This window comes from Castor canadensis, chromosome X (assembly GCF_047511655.1).
Source record: "Castor canadensis chromosome X, mCasCan1.hap1v2, whole genome shotgun sequence".
NCBI classification, from domain to species: Eukaryota; Metazoa; Chordata; class Mammalia; order Rodentia; family Castoridae; genus Castor; species Castor canadensis.
Window position 1 is genome coordinate 126,704,505 of NC_133405.1, and position 13,672 is coordinate 126,718,176.

At 39.8% G+C, this 13,672-nt stretch overlaps 1 protein-coding gene across 7 annotated transcripts in view; it reads right to left on the reverse strand.

The window, feature by feature from the left end:
- Positions 1-13,672, reverse strand: part of LOC109674958 (serine/threonine-protein phosphatase with EF-hands 1-like) — a 120,953-nt gene that overhangs the window by 74,199 nt on the left and 33,082 nt on the right. For all 7 annotated transcript variants that reach the window (XM_074064226.1, XM_074064224.1, XM_074064227.1 and 4 more), the window contains one exon: positions 1,330-1,457. In XM_074064226.1, coding sequence (XP_073920327.1) covers positions 1,330-1,457 — 128 coding nt within the window. The remainder of the gene's footprint in view (positions 1-1,329; positions 1,458-13,672) is intronic.

Here is a 13,672-nt window from a genome sequence, read left to right on the forward strand (position 1 = left end):
TGCAAGGGACAAACTGTGACACATTCCACACCTGAGGTCTCCTGAAGGGATCAGGTTGAAGTCAAACTTCTCTAGAAAACACAATTTGCCTGGCCTCTTCAGCCATCCTGTCTTGGTTTCCTCACTCCCTTAAAGGATTCTCCTGAGAACACTCCCTCAGTCTTAATAAGTCACTTGTACCAGGACCCCTGTCTCAGAATCTGCTTCTAGAAGTCCAATCTAAGACAATTACTAAATTTTTATTATTATGACATCTTCTTTTCCATTTGGTGGTGAGATTAAGTAGTGCTTAACAGCACAGCTTTGAGCTTCTTATCAGGCCAAAGGCAGCATCTGATTCAACTCTGGTATATCATTTTAACAGCTGACAAAAAGAAATCCACAAGTACGAATATTTCTGAAGTTGTTGTTGGGGTGCCATGGAGAGCACTGATTTAAATTCATGTTCTGTAATCAGCATTACTAAAAGTAAAGCTTTTTGTTCCCCCCCCAAAAAAAAAGAAATCCACAAATTTAACAATTTTCACATTTTAATCTGATACTTAAATACAATTAATTAAAACTACAAACAAGACGAAATGAAAATGAGAGATCCCTATACACTCTTCAGTACCACATCTGTCCCCAGAACTAACCACTGTAAATAATTTGCTGTGTATTTTTTCCAGAGTTTAGCTGTATGTTTAATTTTCTTTCACATATATGGGATAAACTCTACATACTATTCTATAAGTTAATTTTTTCAATAACAACTATAGAGAGCTCTTTCCAAGATCCTCTTTATTGTGAAAGAGTATCCATTTTTATTAATGAGTATTAAGCTGGATTTATGAATCTATGCTACAAGCTTTAAGGCCTTCCTCACTAATGTATATTTTCTTCTAGTACTCTACAGGTTCGTTTCAAAGAAATTCTTCCATTTATTAACTACTTATGTATTCTTTCCCTTCATAAAGTAATAAATTTACTCTCCATAGGGTCATATACCCCAAAATAAAATAGGGCCATTTTTATTAGTTAGCTGGACATCTGTCAGCCCTCTGAAAAATGTGAACTTCAAAACTGAACACCACCATACTTTCCCAAATCACACTTTCCCAACAGTTAGTTGCAAGACAATGTCCCACATCCTTCATCAACACCCTACATCAAGGGTCTTAAGCTTAAAATAAATCCAAACATTCATTCTTTCAATAACGTGGATAAAGAGAAGCATTTCAGTGAGAAGGAGGGACAAAGGGACAGAGAGAGGAGAGAGAAACACACAGAGAGAGACAGAAACAGAGAGTTAGACACAGACGGAGAGAGAGAGAAGCTTGTGACACAGACCTGCATTTGGCTTTGTTCATCAGCATATTCGATGGACTGAAAGATGGCAAGGGCATAATGTTGTCTGGCCCTCAATCGAGCTCGGTAACCTCGGTACCAGTTCTGAATGACCAATGCCGCCCTCAGCACTGCAAAACCATGGGATATGAAAATCAGAGAAAAATAGTTACTGTACATACAGCCCTTGGAGGTAGGAGTAGGTGCTTCAGAAGAAAAAAAAAACTATCACTCCACCTGAATTCCTACATTCTATGAAAATAAAAACTATAAACAATAACAATGACTTTTGTATCTTTTCATAAAATGTTCTTATCTCAAACACTCAGAGACTAACAATGACACAGTAGAAGTTTTGGAGTAAGGCTGTCTGAATTTGAATTGCAGTCCTGCTAATTACTGTGTACTTGACTTTTGAATAAGTTATTAAAACGCTTAAAAGCCTCTGTTTCCACGCCTGTAAAATGGGTTTATAACAGCACCCACCTCTGCCACTACTTAAAAAGATTCCATTCTTCCCTATTTACCCCAAGGCAATTTCCAAGGAGACATGTGAGGCTGTAGTTGCTTCTTTGTGGCAGTAGGGAGTTTCATACCAGTGCAGCTTGGCTGTTACTGAATGCCAGGAAAAGAAGTGTGACCGGTAGTGAGTACAGACCATGGAGTATCATGCCAGACCTCGAAGTAATAGATTAAATAAGCCCATGATAATATGGATAGGTCTTAAAAATATAGTGGCTGCATTAGAACAGTTAAGAAGAAGTCAGAAACAGAATGAAATACAATACCATTTTATACCAATTACAAATATATGTTCAGAAAACCACATATACATTCATAAGGGTACATACAGAGGCAAAGAGCCCCACTACACATAATAGATTGGTTACTTATAGGGAAGTCAAATGAACAAGTGGTAAATGGATAAAAAGGAACAAACAATTAACATAAGAAAGGGTCTTGCATGGTCCAATGATAACAACGGATGATGAACTGAGAAGTTTGGTTCGCTATACTTTCCCTGCCTGAGATTCAATTGACAAAAGACCGATGGATAAGTAAACACACCTCCCTCCCTAACAGAGTTACAATAGGACAAAATGAGACACTAGGTGAAGACTTTAGCCCAATGCCTGATGTAAAGAATATGCTAAATGAATGGAAACTGTAAGTATTGTTTTGTTTGTGGACTATCTAGGCACACTGTTTTTCTTGGGCTTGATAGCCTTTGGGTTATCACAGTTTCACAGTATTGAAGAAAGAGATCAAGTGAGAGATAATTAAAGATATACTGTCATATGCCTCAAGTTTTAGAGTGAAGAACAATCACAAACAGCTAGCTCCTTTCATTCATGCTATCATTTTTCCCAGCTAGTGCAGAAAATTAAAGAGTTTGAGTTCTGAAAGCAGAAGTCCCACCTCCAGTAACAGCATCCTTTGGTTTTAGTATGGTGTGGTACACAGAGTACTGTCAGGATCCAGCCACTCGAGAATGTTTATTTAGAGCTTCCCCAAGGATTATGGTTTCTAGAGACTCTAGTTTCATTATTTACCTGCCAGAAAACTCAGGGAAATGGACCAGAGACCTTAAGTCCATGATCTCCATATGGAAAAACCACAGGAGGAAGAAAGAGTGACTTGTTTGATATTGCAAAGCAAGTAATTGGGAGTACCATGACCAAAATCTCAAGAGTTCTCAAAATGTCATTATGGAGTAACCAGGCTCCCCTGAATCCCTCTTCTGTGGGGTAGTCACTGTCGGGATAAGCTAACCCCTTTCTCCCAAGGGTTCTCATAAACATCAGCACAATGTTGCTATTCCTGCACTTTGCTGAGGGTCTGGCATTGTATCAGTTACCCCAGTCCACACCACACTGTGAAGCCTAAAGAACCTACTTAACCTCATTTAGCTGGTACGTAGAAATGTCCAGTGAGGACTCGAACCCAGATCTAATGGACTCCAGAGCCAATGCTTTACATACAGCTAATGGCCTTTTTCTCTGCTTCAGTTCAGTGAGGTAGTGGAAAAATGATCACGGAAGTCTTTTCTATGTCATGTTAGAAACATCAACAACTAGCCAAACTTAATTCTATTAATAACAAAAAAAAATGTTCAGGAGCTACTAGAAGACATTCAGTGCTTACAAGTATTGTTATCTTCATGTTACACATAAGGAAACTTTGCACTCAGAATAGTAAGTATGTCACCTGTTACTTAAAGTCACTTATCTATTGTAGACTGAGCACTCTGAGTCCAAACCCTGGGCGTTCTCCACTACAGCCAGTTACTTCATTCTCTAACCCATTTTTACCTTTCCTTCCTTTGAATAACAATAGCTACCATTCACTGAATGCCTACTATGTGCCTGGCACTAGCTCGACACTTTACGTATATTATCCTTTCTACTCTTCCCCCATGCAGGGAGAGAAAGGGGTGCTAAATTCCCTCTCCCATCTCTACCTGGCTTCTGTCTCATCCTTTGCCGGGATCCCCACCATACGCTCCGAGGGAGAAGTCGCTGCTTCATTTGGTAAGCACACACCACAATCACAATCACTGGGCTCTATTTTATTAGAGGGTGTGGATCCTGGGCCTTGGAAGGTAGACAGCCATGTTCGGTTATCTGTTTTCTTACAGTGCTGGGGATGGAACCCAGTGCCATATGCATGCTGGGCAAGCACTCTACCACTGAACCACTCACCCAGCCCTCCTCTGTTTTGCCCTTTCTCTTCTACTCCAAAGTCGAGATGCTGACCCTCGGCTTCAGAATCACCACACCTGTCTACTCCCGCACTCCTCCACCTGAGCACAAATACCACTTAATGAGCTATCCTAGCTCAACTCCAACCCAACTCTTCTCCAGTCAGCTCAGCTATACTGAGGGACTCTGCAGACCGCATGTGGGCTTTGCCAGCTGGTACAGGGAGACTTTATAAGAAACATCCTCCTTCCACCTGTGTCCTGTTCACATAACCTAGCATCTACTCTTTACCTGTGCAGCAAGCAGTTGGATCCAATTTTCAATGGCCTACCATTTGCAAAACTAGCCTGTGGAAGCCCCTGATACACCAGCACGAGCTGAGCAGTACTTCTCAAAGGGCTGAAGTTCACTTCTGTAGGATCTCTCCAAGTTTCTAAAGTGACATCATTCTGCTGTTTTCCCTTTGTTCTCTCAGCCTTAGGGCTGGAAACTCTCCTGAAGTTGCTACCTCTGTATACTTCAGAATTCTTAGTTAACAGATCAACACTGGATACCTATGTGGCAATTCTTTACTCAAAGGAAATCCTCTCTAACCCCTCTGTGAACCTCCTGCCTGGACCCTGCCTGATGAGCTGGTCTCAGTGGGGTGGAAAAAGTAGGTTCTGCTTAGGCTTTAAGTTCCCAACTTCCTGGGTGCTCTGAATCAGGCCCCACTTCATTACTACACTGGGATTTTGAGAGTACATGTGCAGAGATTGATAAAGTGGTTTTGATCTACATCCAGCTGTTGGCCTTGGGCAACCAAAGGACAGAAACCTCTCTGGAGAGGAAAGAAGACTGGCAGGGAGGGGTTGGGCAAATTGACATCAGACCTCTAAAAGCTTACCTGGCACCTGAGAACCCACTCACCTTTACAGTCCAAACTACCCACTCGAAGACCCTTCTCTAGAGCAGAAACCTCCAAGGTGGCAAGAGATAAAGCCCAAATATGATTTCATCCTACCCCAAGGGGCTCTGGCTCAAACACCCCCAATCCTGCCCAAAGAGGTAATGATCTATGTCATTCGGTTCTGGGATTGGTGAAAACCTTAGACCTGCTTTAGGTCCTGCTGCTTCATTATGAAACAGGACTTGGCTTCCCTGTCACATTAATTCCATGCAGGAAAAAAGAAAAAAGCTCTTGCCATGTGCCCAAAAGGAAGCAACAGCACAGGTTCAATAAATAGTTACCTGAACAATTTTCTGTGCCCAGCACAGGTAGTTTCTCTATTGCCAAGCTGTGTTTTTTGTTTGTTTTCTTTTCTATTTTTAATGGATTCATTTCTCTGGTAGTCATCATTGTCATGATATTTTAAAAGAAATTAAATGTCCACTTAGGGGGTTAGTGAACAAGACAAATAATACATTTAGAGCATTTGTTTTGTGCCAGTAATTGTGCTTGATGATTCATGTAGATCATCTGATTTTACGTGATGTGATGTAATTCTTCCAACAATCCTATGAATCATCATTAGCCTTATTTTACAGACAAGGAAACTGAGACCCAGAAATAATTTGTTTGGGGTCACATTGTTTGTCAGTGGGCAAACGTAGAGGCAAATTCAGACTTCTGTAATTCCACAATCTGGGCTTATAACCATTGTGGTATACAACCCAGCATGGCATTCAGAATCAGCCATGAAAAGTTAGGCACTACATAAAATAACACCTTCCCTCCTCTTCCTCCACCTTACATTCCCTATCTTAATCAGCTGTGGTATGGTTCTCCATGACATTCTTTACTACCTGACATTCTACAGTCATATGTTCATGTATTTACTGCCTACTTTCCTCTATTAACTAAGCTTCATGCAAATAAAAACTTCACTTTATGCACTGCTGCATCCTCAGCACCTGGGGCAAGCAAGGCCTGGCAATGGGACTTTGGGTTTTTTGGTTGGTCGGTTGGTTGCTTGGTTTGTCTGTTTGTTTGTTTGGTGGGACTGGGGTTTGAACTCAGGGCTTCACGCTTGCAAAGCAGGCATTCTACCACTTGAGCCACACCTCCAGTCTAATGCATCTTTGTTGAAAGAATGAATGAATGAATGAATACCATCCTGGGGTGTTGTAATAGTACATAATAACATATTAGTAATGTGTTGACATAGGTATTAGCAATGTATTAACTGATTAATATAAAATACATGGCACATTGCATGACATATAGAAAGTACTCAATAAATGCTAGGAAATTTTTTCTAATTGTCTCTCTCAGGCTGGGGCCAAAGATGAGTGGTAGAGTACTTGCGTAGGATGGGCAAGGTTCTAGGTCCAATTCCCAGCATCACACATAAAAAACTCTCTCCGGGTAACAAAGTCTACTGTTCCAAAGACTTGCTAGTTCCACATACTATTTCATTAGACTTCTCATAGACTTCCATGGACAAACAACTACCATTTCAGAACCCAAGAGCCAACAAACAGCAAGAAGTATCATGTTAACCTGCACAGGATTCACTCCCTTAGAGTCTTCAGTCTTTACTCTGAGGTCACCTTCTCAATGAAGATTTTCTGAGCACTATTTTTGAAATAGCACCCTTCCCCTCATCCTCAATCTCCTTCCTTATGTTTTCTCCACAGCACTTATTATTATCTGATATAAAACACATTTTAGTTATTATTATAATCTGCCGTTGCCCATAAAATGTAATCTGGGATTCTGTTCTCTGGGTTAGTTGCTATATTCCCTGAGTCTGGAACAATCTCTGTTGCACAGTAGGTGCTCAATAAATATTTGTTGAATGACTGCTTAGTTAAGACTCTCTGTCTAGTGTTTCTTTTCATGCTGACTGGTACGTTTACTTTGTTTCTTTTTTAAATAGGAGTTTCTTTGGCAGATAGTCCTTTAAACAAGAAGTTTCATATTTGGCATTTTAAAAATTCTGTTATTGAAATTCTTCTGGCAGAGGCCCCCTAAGGAGGCACCAGGATAAATGAATATTTAATGAATCTTTAAGGGGCCTGATATCCACACAGGAAGACACAGAGGCACAAGTGTGTTAGAGCTGATTAAAAGGAATTCAAATGATCTGGAAAGAGAATAAATCCTCCAGTGGAAAAAGGCTTTAAATGAAAAGGAAAAGCATCTATTATGTTGGCTGCTCAAAGCATGATGAGAATGGGGTATGGCTCACCTCTGGCTGGGAACCACAGGTATCACGATTGTTATTTTTGAGGACAGGTAGATATTCTATAGTTCTCCTCTGTAAGAGCATGTGGCTGTTCCAAGTTAGACTTCCAGCTTCACGGGAAACACTTTGCAAAGCCCATGCCAGGTAGACAGAGATGATCACAAAGCCTGCTTCTTGGGTAATGCTGTGGTTTCAATGTCCCCCCCAAAAACGCATGTTGAAATGCAATTGCTATTGTGATAATATAGTAAATAGGACCTTTGGGATGGCCTTAGATCCCTCATGAAGGAATTAAAACTATTATCTCAGGCGTAGGGTTCTGATAGAAAGGATGAGTTTACCCCCTTTTCTCTCTGCTTGTGTATACTCTCTCACCACGTGATGTCCTCTGCCATGTTAGAGGTGCAAGAAGGCTCTCACCAGATGCCAACATCATGATACTGGTCTTCCCAGTCTCCAGAACTGTGAGAAATGTCTTTTATTTATAAATTACAGCCTGTGGTATTCTGTTAGAGCAAACAGAATATGGACTAAGACAGGCAGCAATAAGGACAAAGACCTTAAGAGGCTTGCTCATCCATAAACCCTGGCAGGGATGCAGAGCAAGGGCACAATTCATAGTTGCTGACGCTCAAAAGCATTTTTCTTAAACAAGACAGTAGAGCATGAAGCCAAGTCTCCAAACAATGACAGATATTTTAAAACTATCACTTTCCCCAAGTGCCAGAACTGGTTTTTATTATTCTCAGAAACCTCTGTCTGGACTTCCAGTTAGAAATAGAGGTCATTTCTTTGACTTTTTAGTTGCAAGGTTCTATTTTGTTATTCTTCTTGTTTTTTGGTGGCACCAGAGTTTGAACTCAGGGCCTCATGCTTGCTAGGCAGGCGCTCTTACTGGTTGAGCCACTCTGCCAGCCCTCAATTACTTCTTTTTTGGTTATTTTATATTTATAAAATTGTTCCTTCACTGATTTTTTTGTGTGTGTGGTACTGGGGTTTAAACTCAGAGCCTCACGCTTGCTAAGCAGGCCCTCTACCACTTGAGCCACTCTGGCAGCCTGACTTTTTAAAACTGTCATTTTCCCCAAGTGCCAAAGAGGTTTTGTGATTCTCAGAAACCTCTGGCCTTCTAGTTAGAGAATGGCAAAAATTAGAGGTCATTTCTTTGACTTTTTATTTACTCACTCACTCAGTCACTCTCCCACCCAGGAACCCCAACTATATGAGTTAATAAAAACAAGTTCTGAATTTTTTATCAGGAAACCTCCATTTTGGTCCTGACTGAGCCAGGTGCCACCTCCCTGGTCCTCAGTTTCTCATCTGAACAATGAGAACTTTGTGATCTCTAAGATCCTTTCCAATTATACCACATTCCAATACATCCATCTGGATTTTTTAGTGCCACAGCTACAGCCAAACTATTACTGCACATAGAAAAGCTGAAAATAACATTTAAGGACAAAATACGATGTGCAAAACTGAACACACATACCAGAAATTTGTGGACAAAGAAGATACAATCTAAAGGTGACTCAAAAATACATAAATCAAGCCTGATGTGGTGGCACATGCCTGTAATCCCAGGTACTCAAGAGGCAGAGGTAGGAGGCAAGCCTGGGCAAAGGTAGTGAGCCATTATCTTAAAAAAAAAAAAAAAACCACAAAGGGCTGAGGGTATAAAGCACTAATCTAGCATGTACAAGGCCCTGGGTTCTATCCCAAGTACCACAAAATACATAAATAAGTCAGACTGGGGCTGTAGCTCAGTGGTAGAGCACTTGCCTAGCATGTGCAAGGCCTTGGGTTTGATCTCTAGCACTGCAAAGTAAATAAATTAATAATATAAATAAATAAAGCTGAATTAGCCCTATAGAAAAATATAAATCAAGCCACCAATATCTTTTCCCTTCCCATAAATGAACTGTGGCCAAGTTACATTAAACATTTCACCTACTGCTTAAATACCCTAAACTATGATTACTGTGGATGATGTTAACTGGCTGAAGTGACAGCAAATAGAAGATGGGGAAAGTGAATGCGGTGGAAAGTGAAGACAAGAGGAAGCTCAAACACAAGGACACGTAGGAAGAGTCGAAGGCTTAGAGATTTCAGTGAAAACCAGGAGATCTGAGAATGAGACCACTGGAGCAGGAAATGGGACTGAGAAAATAAAGTTGAGCAGTGGAGGAAGTTATTGCAATGTAGGAAATCAAAACATGTGGGGGTTATTCACATGTACAGTGAAGGTACTCATGATGATGCTGGGACTTGGAAGTCTTTGATGAATGAGGAAATTGGAAGACACCAAAAACAAGGAAAGGCATAAACCACAACTTGGTAAACACAGGTTGCACACGAGTAGGATTTTTTCTTGATAATTTGACATACTTTCAAATGTATGGGAAAATGATAACAATACTATAAATGTTAATATTTTGTCATAAATGCATTCTTCCTCCACACATCATTTCTTCAGTCTCCTTTACTCTAGAACAATTTCTTAGCTTTTCTCTTTAATGACACTTAAACTTTTTCAGAGTACAAGCTAGTTGTTCACAAAACACCCCTCAATTTAGATATTTCTGCTATTTACTCACAATTAGATTCATATTATACATTTTGGTAGGATAAGCAATGTGTCTTTCTGAGGGCATTACAACAAGAGGCACGTGATGTTAATCAGTCTCATTACTGGTTACGCTAACTTGGACAATTTGGTAACAGTGATATCCACATAAAATTCCATACTGTCAAAGTACTATTTTCTCTTTTAAATTAATGAACAATTTTTAGGAATATGCTTTGAGAATTTGTGTACATTCTGTTCTCTAAAACATCCATTGGTTTTGTTTGTTTGTTTTTTGGCACAGTGGGGATTGAACTCAGGGTTCAAATCCAAGGCCCTGCCCAGCTCTGCACCATTTGAGCCATGCCCCCAGCCTTTTAGTTTTGTATTTCATTTTTGAGATAGTGTCTCACTAACTTTACCTGAGCTGGCCTTCAACTCCTGGGTAGCTGGGATTACAGGGTGTGGTGGCTAGCCAATAATTTTTGCTTAAAGCATTTATTGCTATGGCAGTTGCAAGACAGTCACTTTGTAACTCATCGCTTCTGTATTTATTAGGATTCAGACTCTTTTTGGGGGCAAAACTGGGGGTTGAACTCAGGGCCTGGCACTTGCTGGGCAGGTGCTCTAACACTTTAGCCATTCTGCCAGCACTTTTTGTGTTGGTGAGTTTTGACATAGGGTCTCACTTGATGCCCAAGTTGGCCTGGATCATAGCCTCATACTTGTGCTTCTCCAATATAGCTAGTATGATGACAGGCACGTACCACTATGCCCAGCCATTGGTTGAGATTGGGTCTGGCAAACCTATTTCCCAGGCTAGCATAGATCCAACATCCTCCCGATCTCTGCCTCCCAAGTAAACTAGGATTACAGGCTTCTGACACTGCACAGAGCCTAGGATTCAGATTTTTAAATACAGTATTTAAAGCCCTATTTTATCCCTCAGGGAAATGGTACAACACAAAGGTTACATAAAGCCATTTTTACCCATCAGAGTTATAATACTTGACTATGCTACCAGTTCAGGGAAATGTGAAGTCTTATCTATAAGATAACAAAATATTAAGCCAAATCAGTTTAACAGTAAGATCTGGAGAACAACAGTTTACAAGTAACTGTGACTTCTCTACCATATTATTTTTTGCAAGTTTTCTAAAAGATGCATTATTCTGAAGATATCAAATGTATAAATGTATTATATTCTTAACTATATACAGAAATTTAGTGATATAAAGGTATTACTATCATTTAAATTATTAAAACATTTCTCATAGGAAATATTTCTATTCAACAATCCAGTAATGACCTTTAATCTTCACTCAGGAAAATCTTAAAAATCATGAAAACAATTTTTGTTTTATTTCTCTCTTGTTATTAACTACTAATTTGAGTTTATTGCCACATTTGTTCTTCCAAAGTCAAATATAATCTGTACTTAATTTTTGTCTTTTGCACCTGCTAATAAAATACAAAACCGTAATTATATAAGATTTCTGATTAGGGCAAGTAGCTGGCAATTGGGGTAAGGTATTGCCCTTTCTTACACTGAGTTGAAACATACCTTGATTTAACAGAATTTTCTAACAAGTAAAACTATAAAGCTGGATTCTTTTTGAACGTTGGTAAAGGCTGGAATCCCAGTAAAAACCACTTAAGGTTGAAATGGAAATGCTATACACATTAAGCAGTATTTTCTACCTCTAAAGGCTCGGGATTCTAGAATGGATATCTAAATAGCCCCTCTCAGAGTCTCAAAATACTTGGAATTTTAAAGCAAAGGAAGACTAATCACAAAGTGAATTAAACAAAAAAACTGAAGATGTATTTAATTGGCATACAGAACAAAAAGTTTGTTGGGTTTTTTGTTTGGGGCTTTTGCCTGTTTTATTCAAGCAATAAGTGTATATGTAATATCAATTCAATACAAATTTCAAGGCCAAGACATCATATAAAAAGTAAATTATTAAGAATTATTATTAGAGGGAATATAATTTCAAATAAAAAAGTAGTTTCCCTTTTACAAAAGAAAGTATTCGAAATGATTTTCAATAAACCAAGGATGATAGCACATAATGTGGGCTGAAAACAAAGATTTAGGAGTCTTCTTAATGTATACACATGTATATAAATGCAAAAATGATACCTGTTCAAACTGTTCCAGGAATTGGGGAAGGGGGATGAAAGAGAGCAGTGGAGGGAGTGAATGCAAGCATGATGTATTTGATAACCAGAATATATAGGGAACTTAAAAAACTAAATTCTCCCAAAACGAATGAACCAATAAAGAAACGGGCAAATGAACTAAACAGAACTTTCTCAAAAGAAGAAATTCAAATGGCCAAAAAACACATGAAAAAATGCTCACCATCTCTAGCAATAAAGGAAATGCAAATTAAAACCACACTAAGATTCCACCTCACCCCTGTTAGAATAGCCATCATCAGCAACACCACCAACAACAGGTGTTGGCGAGGATGCGGGGGGGGGGGGGGAAGGAACCCTCTTACACTGTTGGTGGGAATGTAGACTAGTACACCCACTCTGGAAAAAAATTTGGAGGCTACTTAAAAAGCTAGACATTGATCTACCATTTGATCCAGCAATACCACTCTTGGGGATATACCCAAAAGACTGTGACACAGGCTACTCCAGAGGCACCTGCATACCCATGTTTATTGCAGCACTATTCACAATAGCCAAGTTATGGAAACAGCCAAGATGCCCCACCAATGACGAATGGATTAAGAAAATGTGGTATCTATACACAATGGAATTCTTTGCAGCCATGAAGAAGAACGAAATGTTATCATTCGCTGGTAAATGGATGGAATTGGAGAACATCATTCTGAGTGAGGTTAGCCTGGCCCAAAAGACCAAAAATTGTATGTTCTCCCTCATAGGTGGACATTAGATCAAGGGCAAACACAACAAGGGGATTGGACTATGAGCACATGATAAAAGCGAGAGCACACAAGGAAGGGGTGAGGATAGGTAAGACACCTAAAAAACTAGCTAGCATTTGTTGCCCTTAACGCAGAGAAACTAAAGCAGATACCTTAAAGCAACTGAGGCCAATAGGAAAAGGGGAACAGGTACTAGAGAAAAGGTTAGATCAAAAAGAATTAACCTAGAAGGTAACACCCACGCACAGGAAATCAATGTGAGTCAATGCCCTGTATAGCTATCCTTATCTCAACCAGCAAAAACCCTTGTTCCTTCCTATTATTGCTTATACTCTCTCTACCACAAAATTAGAAATAAGGGCAAAATAGTTTCTGCTGGGTATTGAGGGGGGGAGAGGGAGGGGGCGGAGTGGGTGGTAAGGGAGGGGGTGGGGGCAGGGGGGAGAAATGAACCAAGCCTTGTATGCACATATGAATAATAAAAGAAAAATGAAAAAAAATAAGAACCTTTATAAATACCCCAATGTACACCAAACCAGCACAACAATAATACAAAAAATGTTTAAAAAGATTAACCAGTCTTTTTTTTTTTTTTTGCAGAACTGGAGTTTGAACTCAGGGCTTTGCACGTGCCAGGCACGTGCTCTGCCTCAGTTCTTTTTGCTTTATGTATTTTTTGAATAGGGTCTCATGTTTATACCCAGGCCAGCCTGGACGGTGATCCTATTTATGCTTCCCACATAGCCCATGCCAAGCTTTTTTTTAAGGGATTGAGATAGGGTCTTGTAAACTCCCCCCACCCCAGCTGCCCTCTAACAGTAATCCTCCCAATCTATGCTTCCTGAGTAACTAGGAGTACAGGCATTAGTGGTCTTAATATACTGGGGATAATGCCATAGAGTAAACTGACCCAAGGGGGGCATGAGTGTGATAAGATAAGAGGGCCAAGAGGAACCCCAACATTGAAAAGTTGGGAGAAAAATCAGCCCACATAAACAGTTG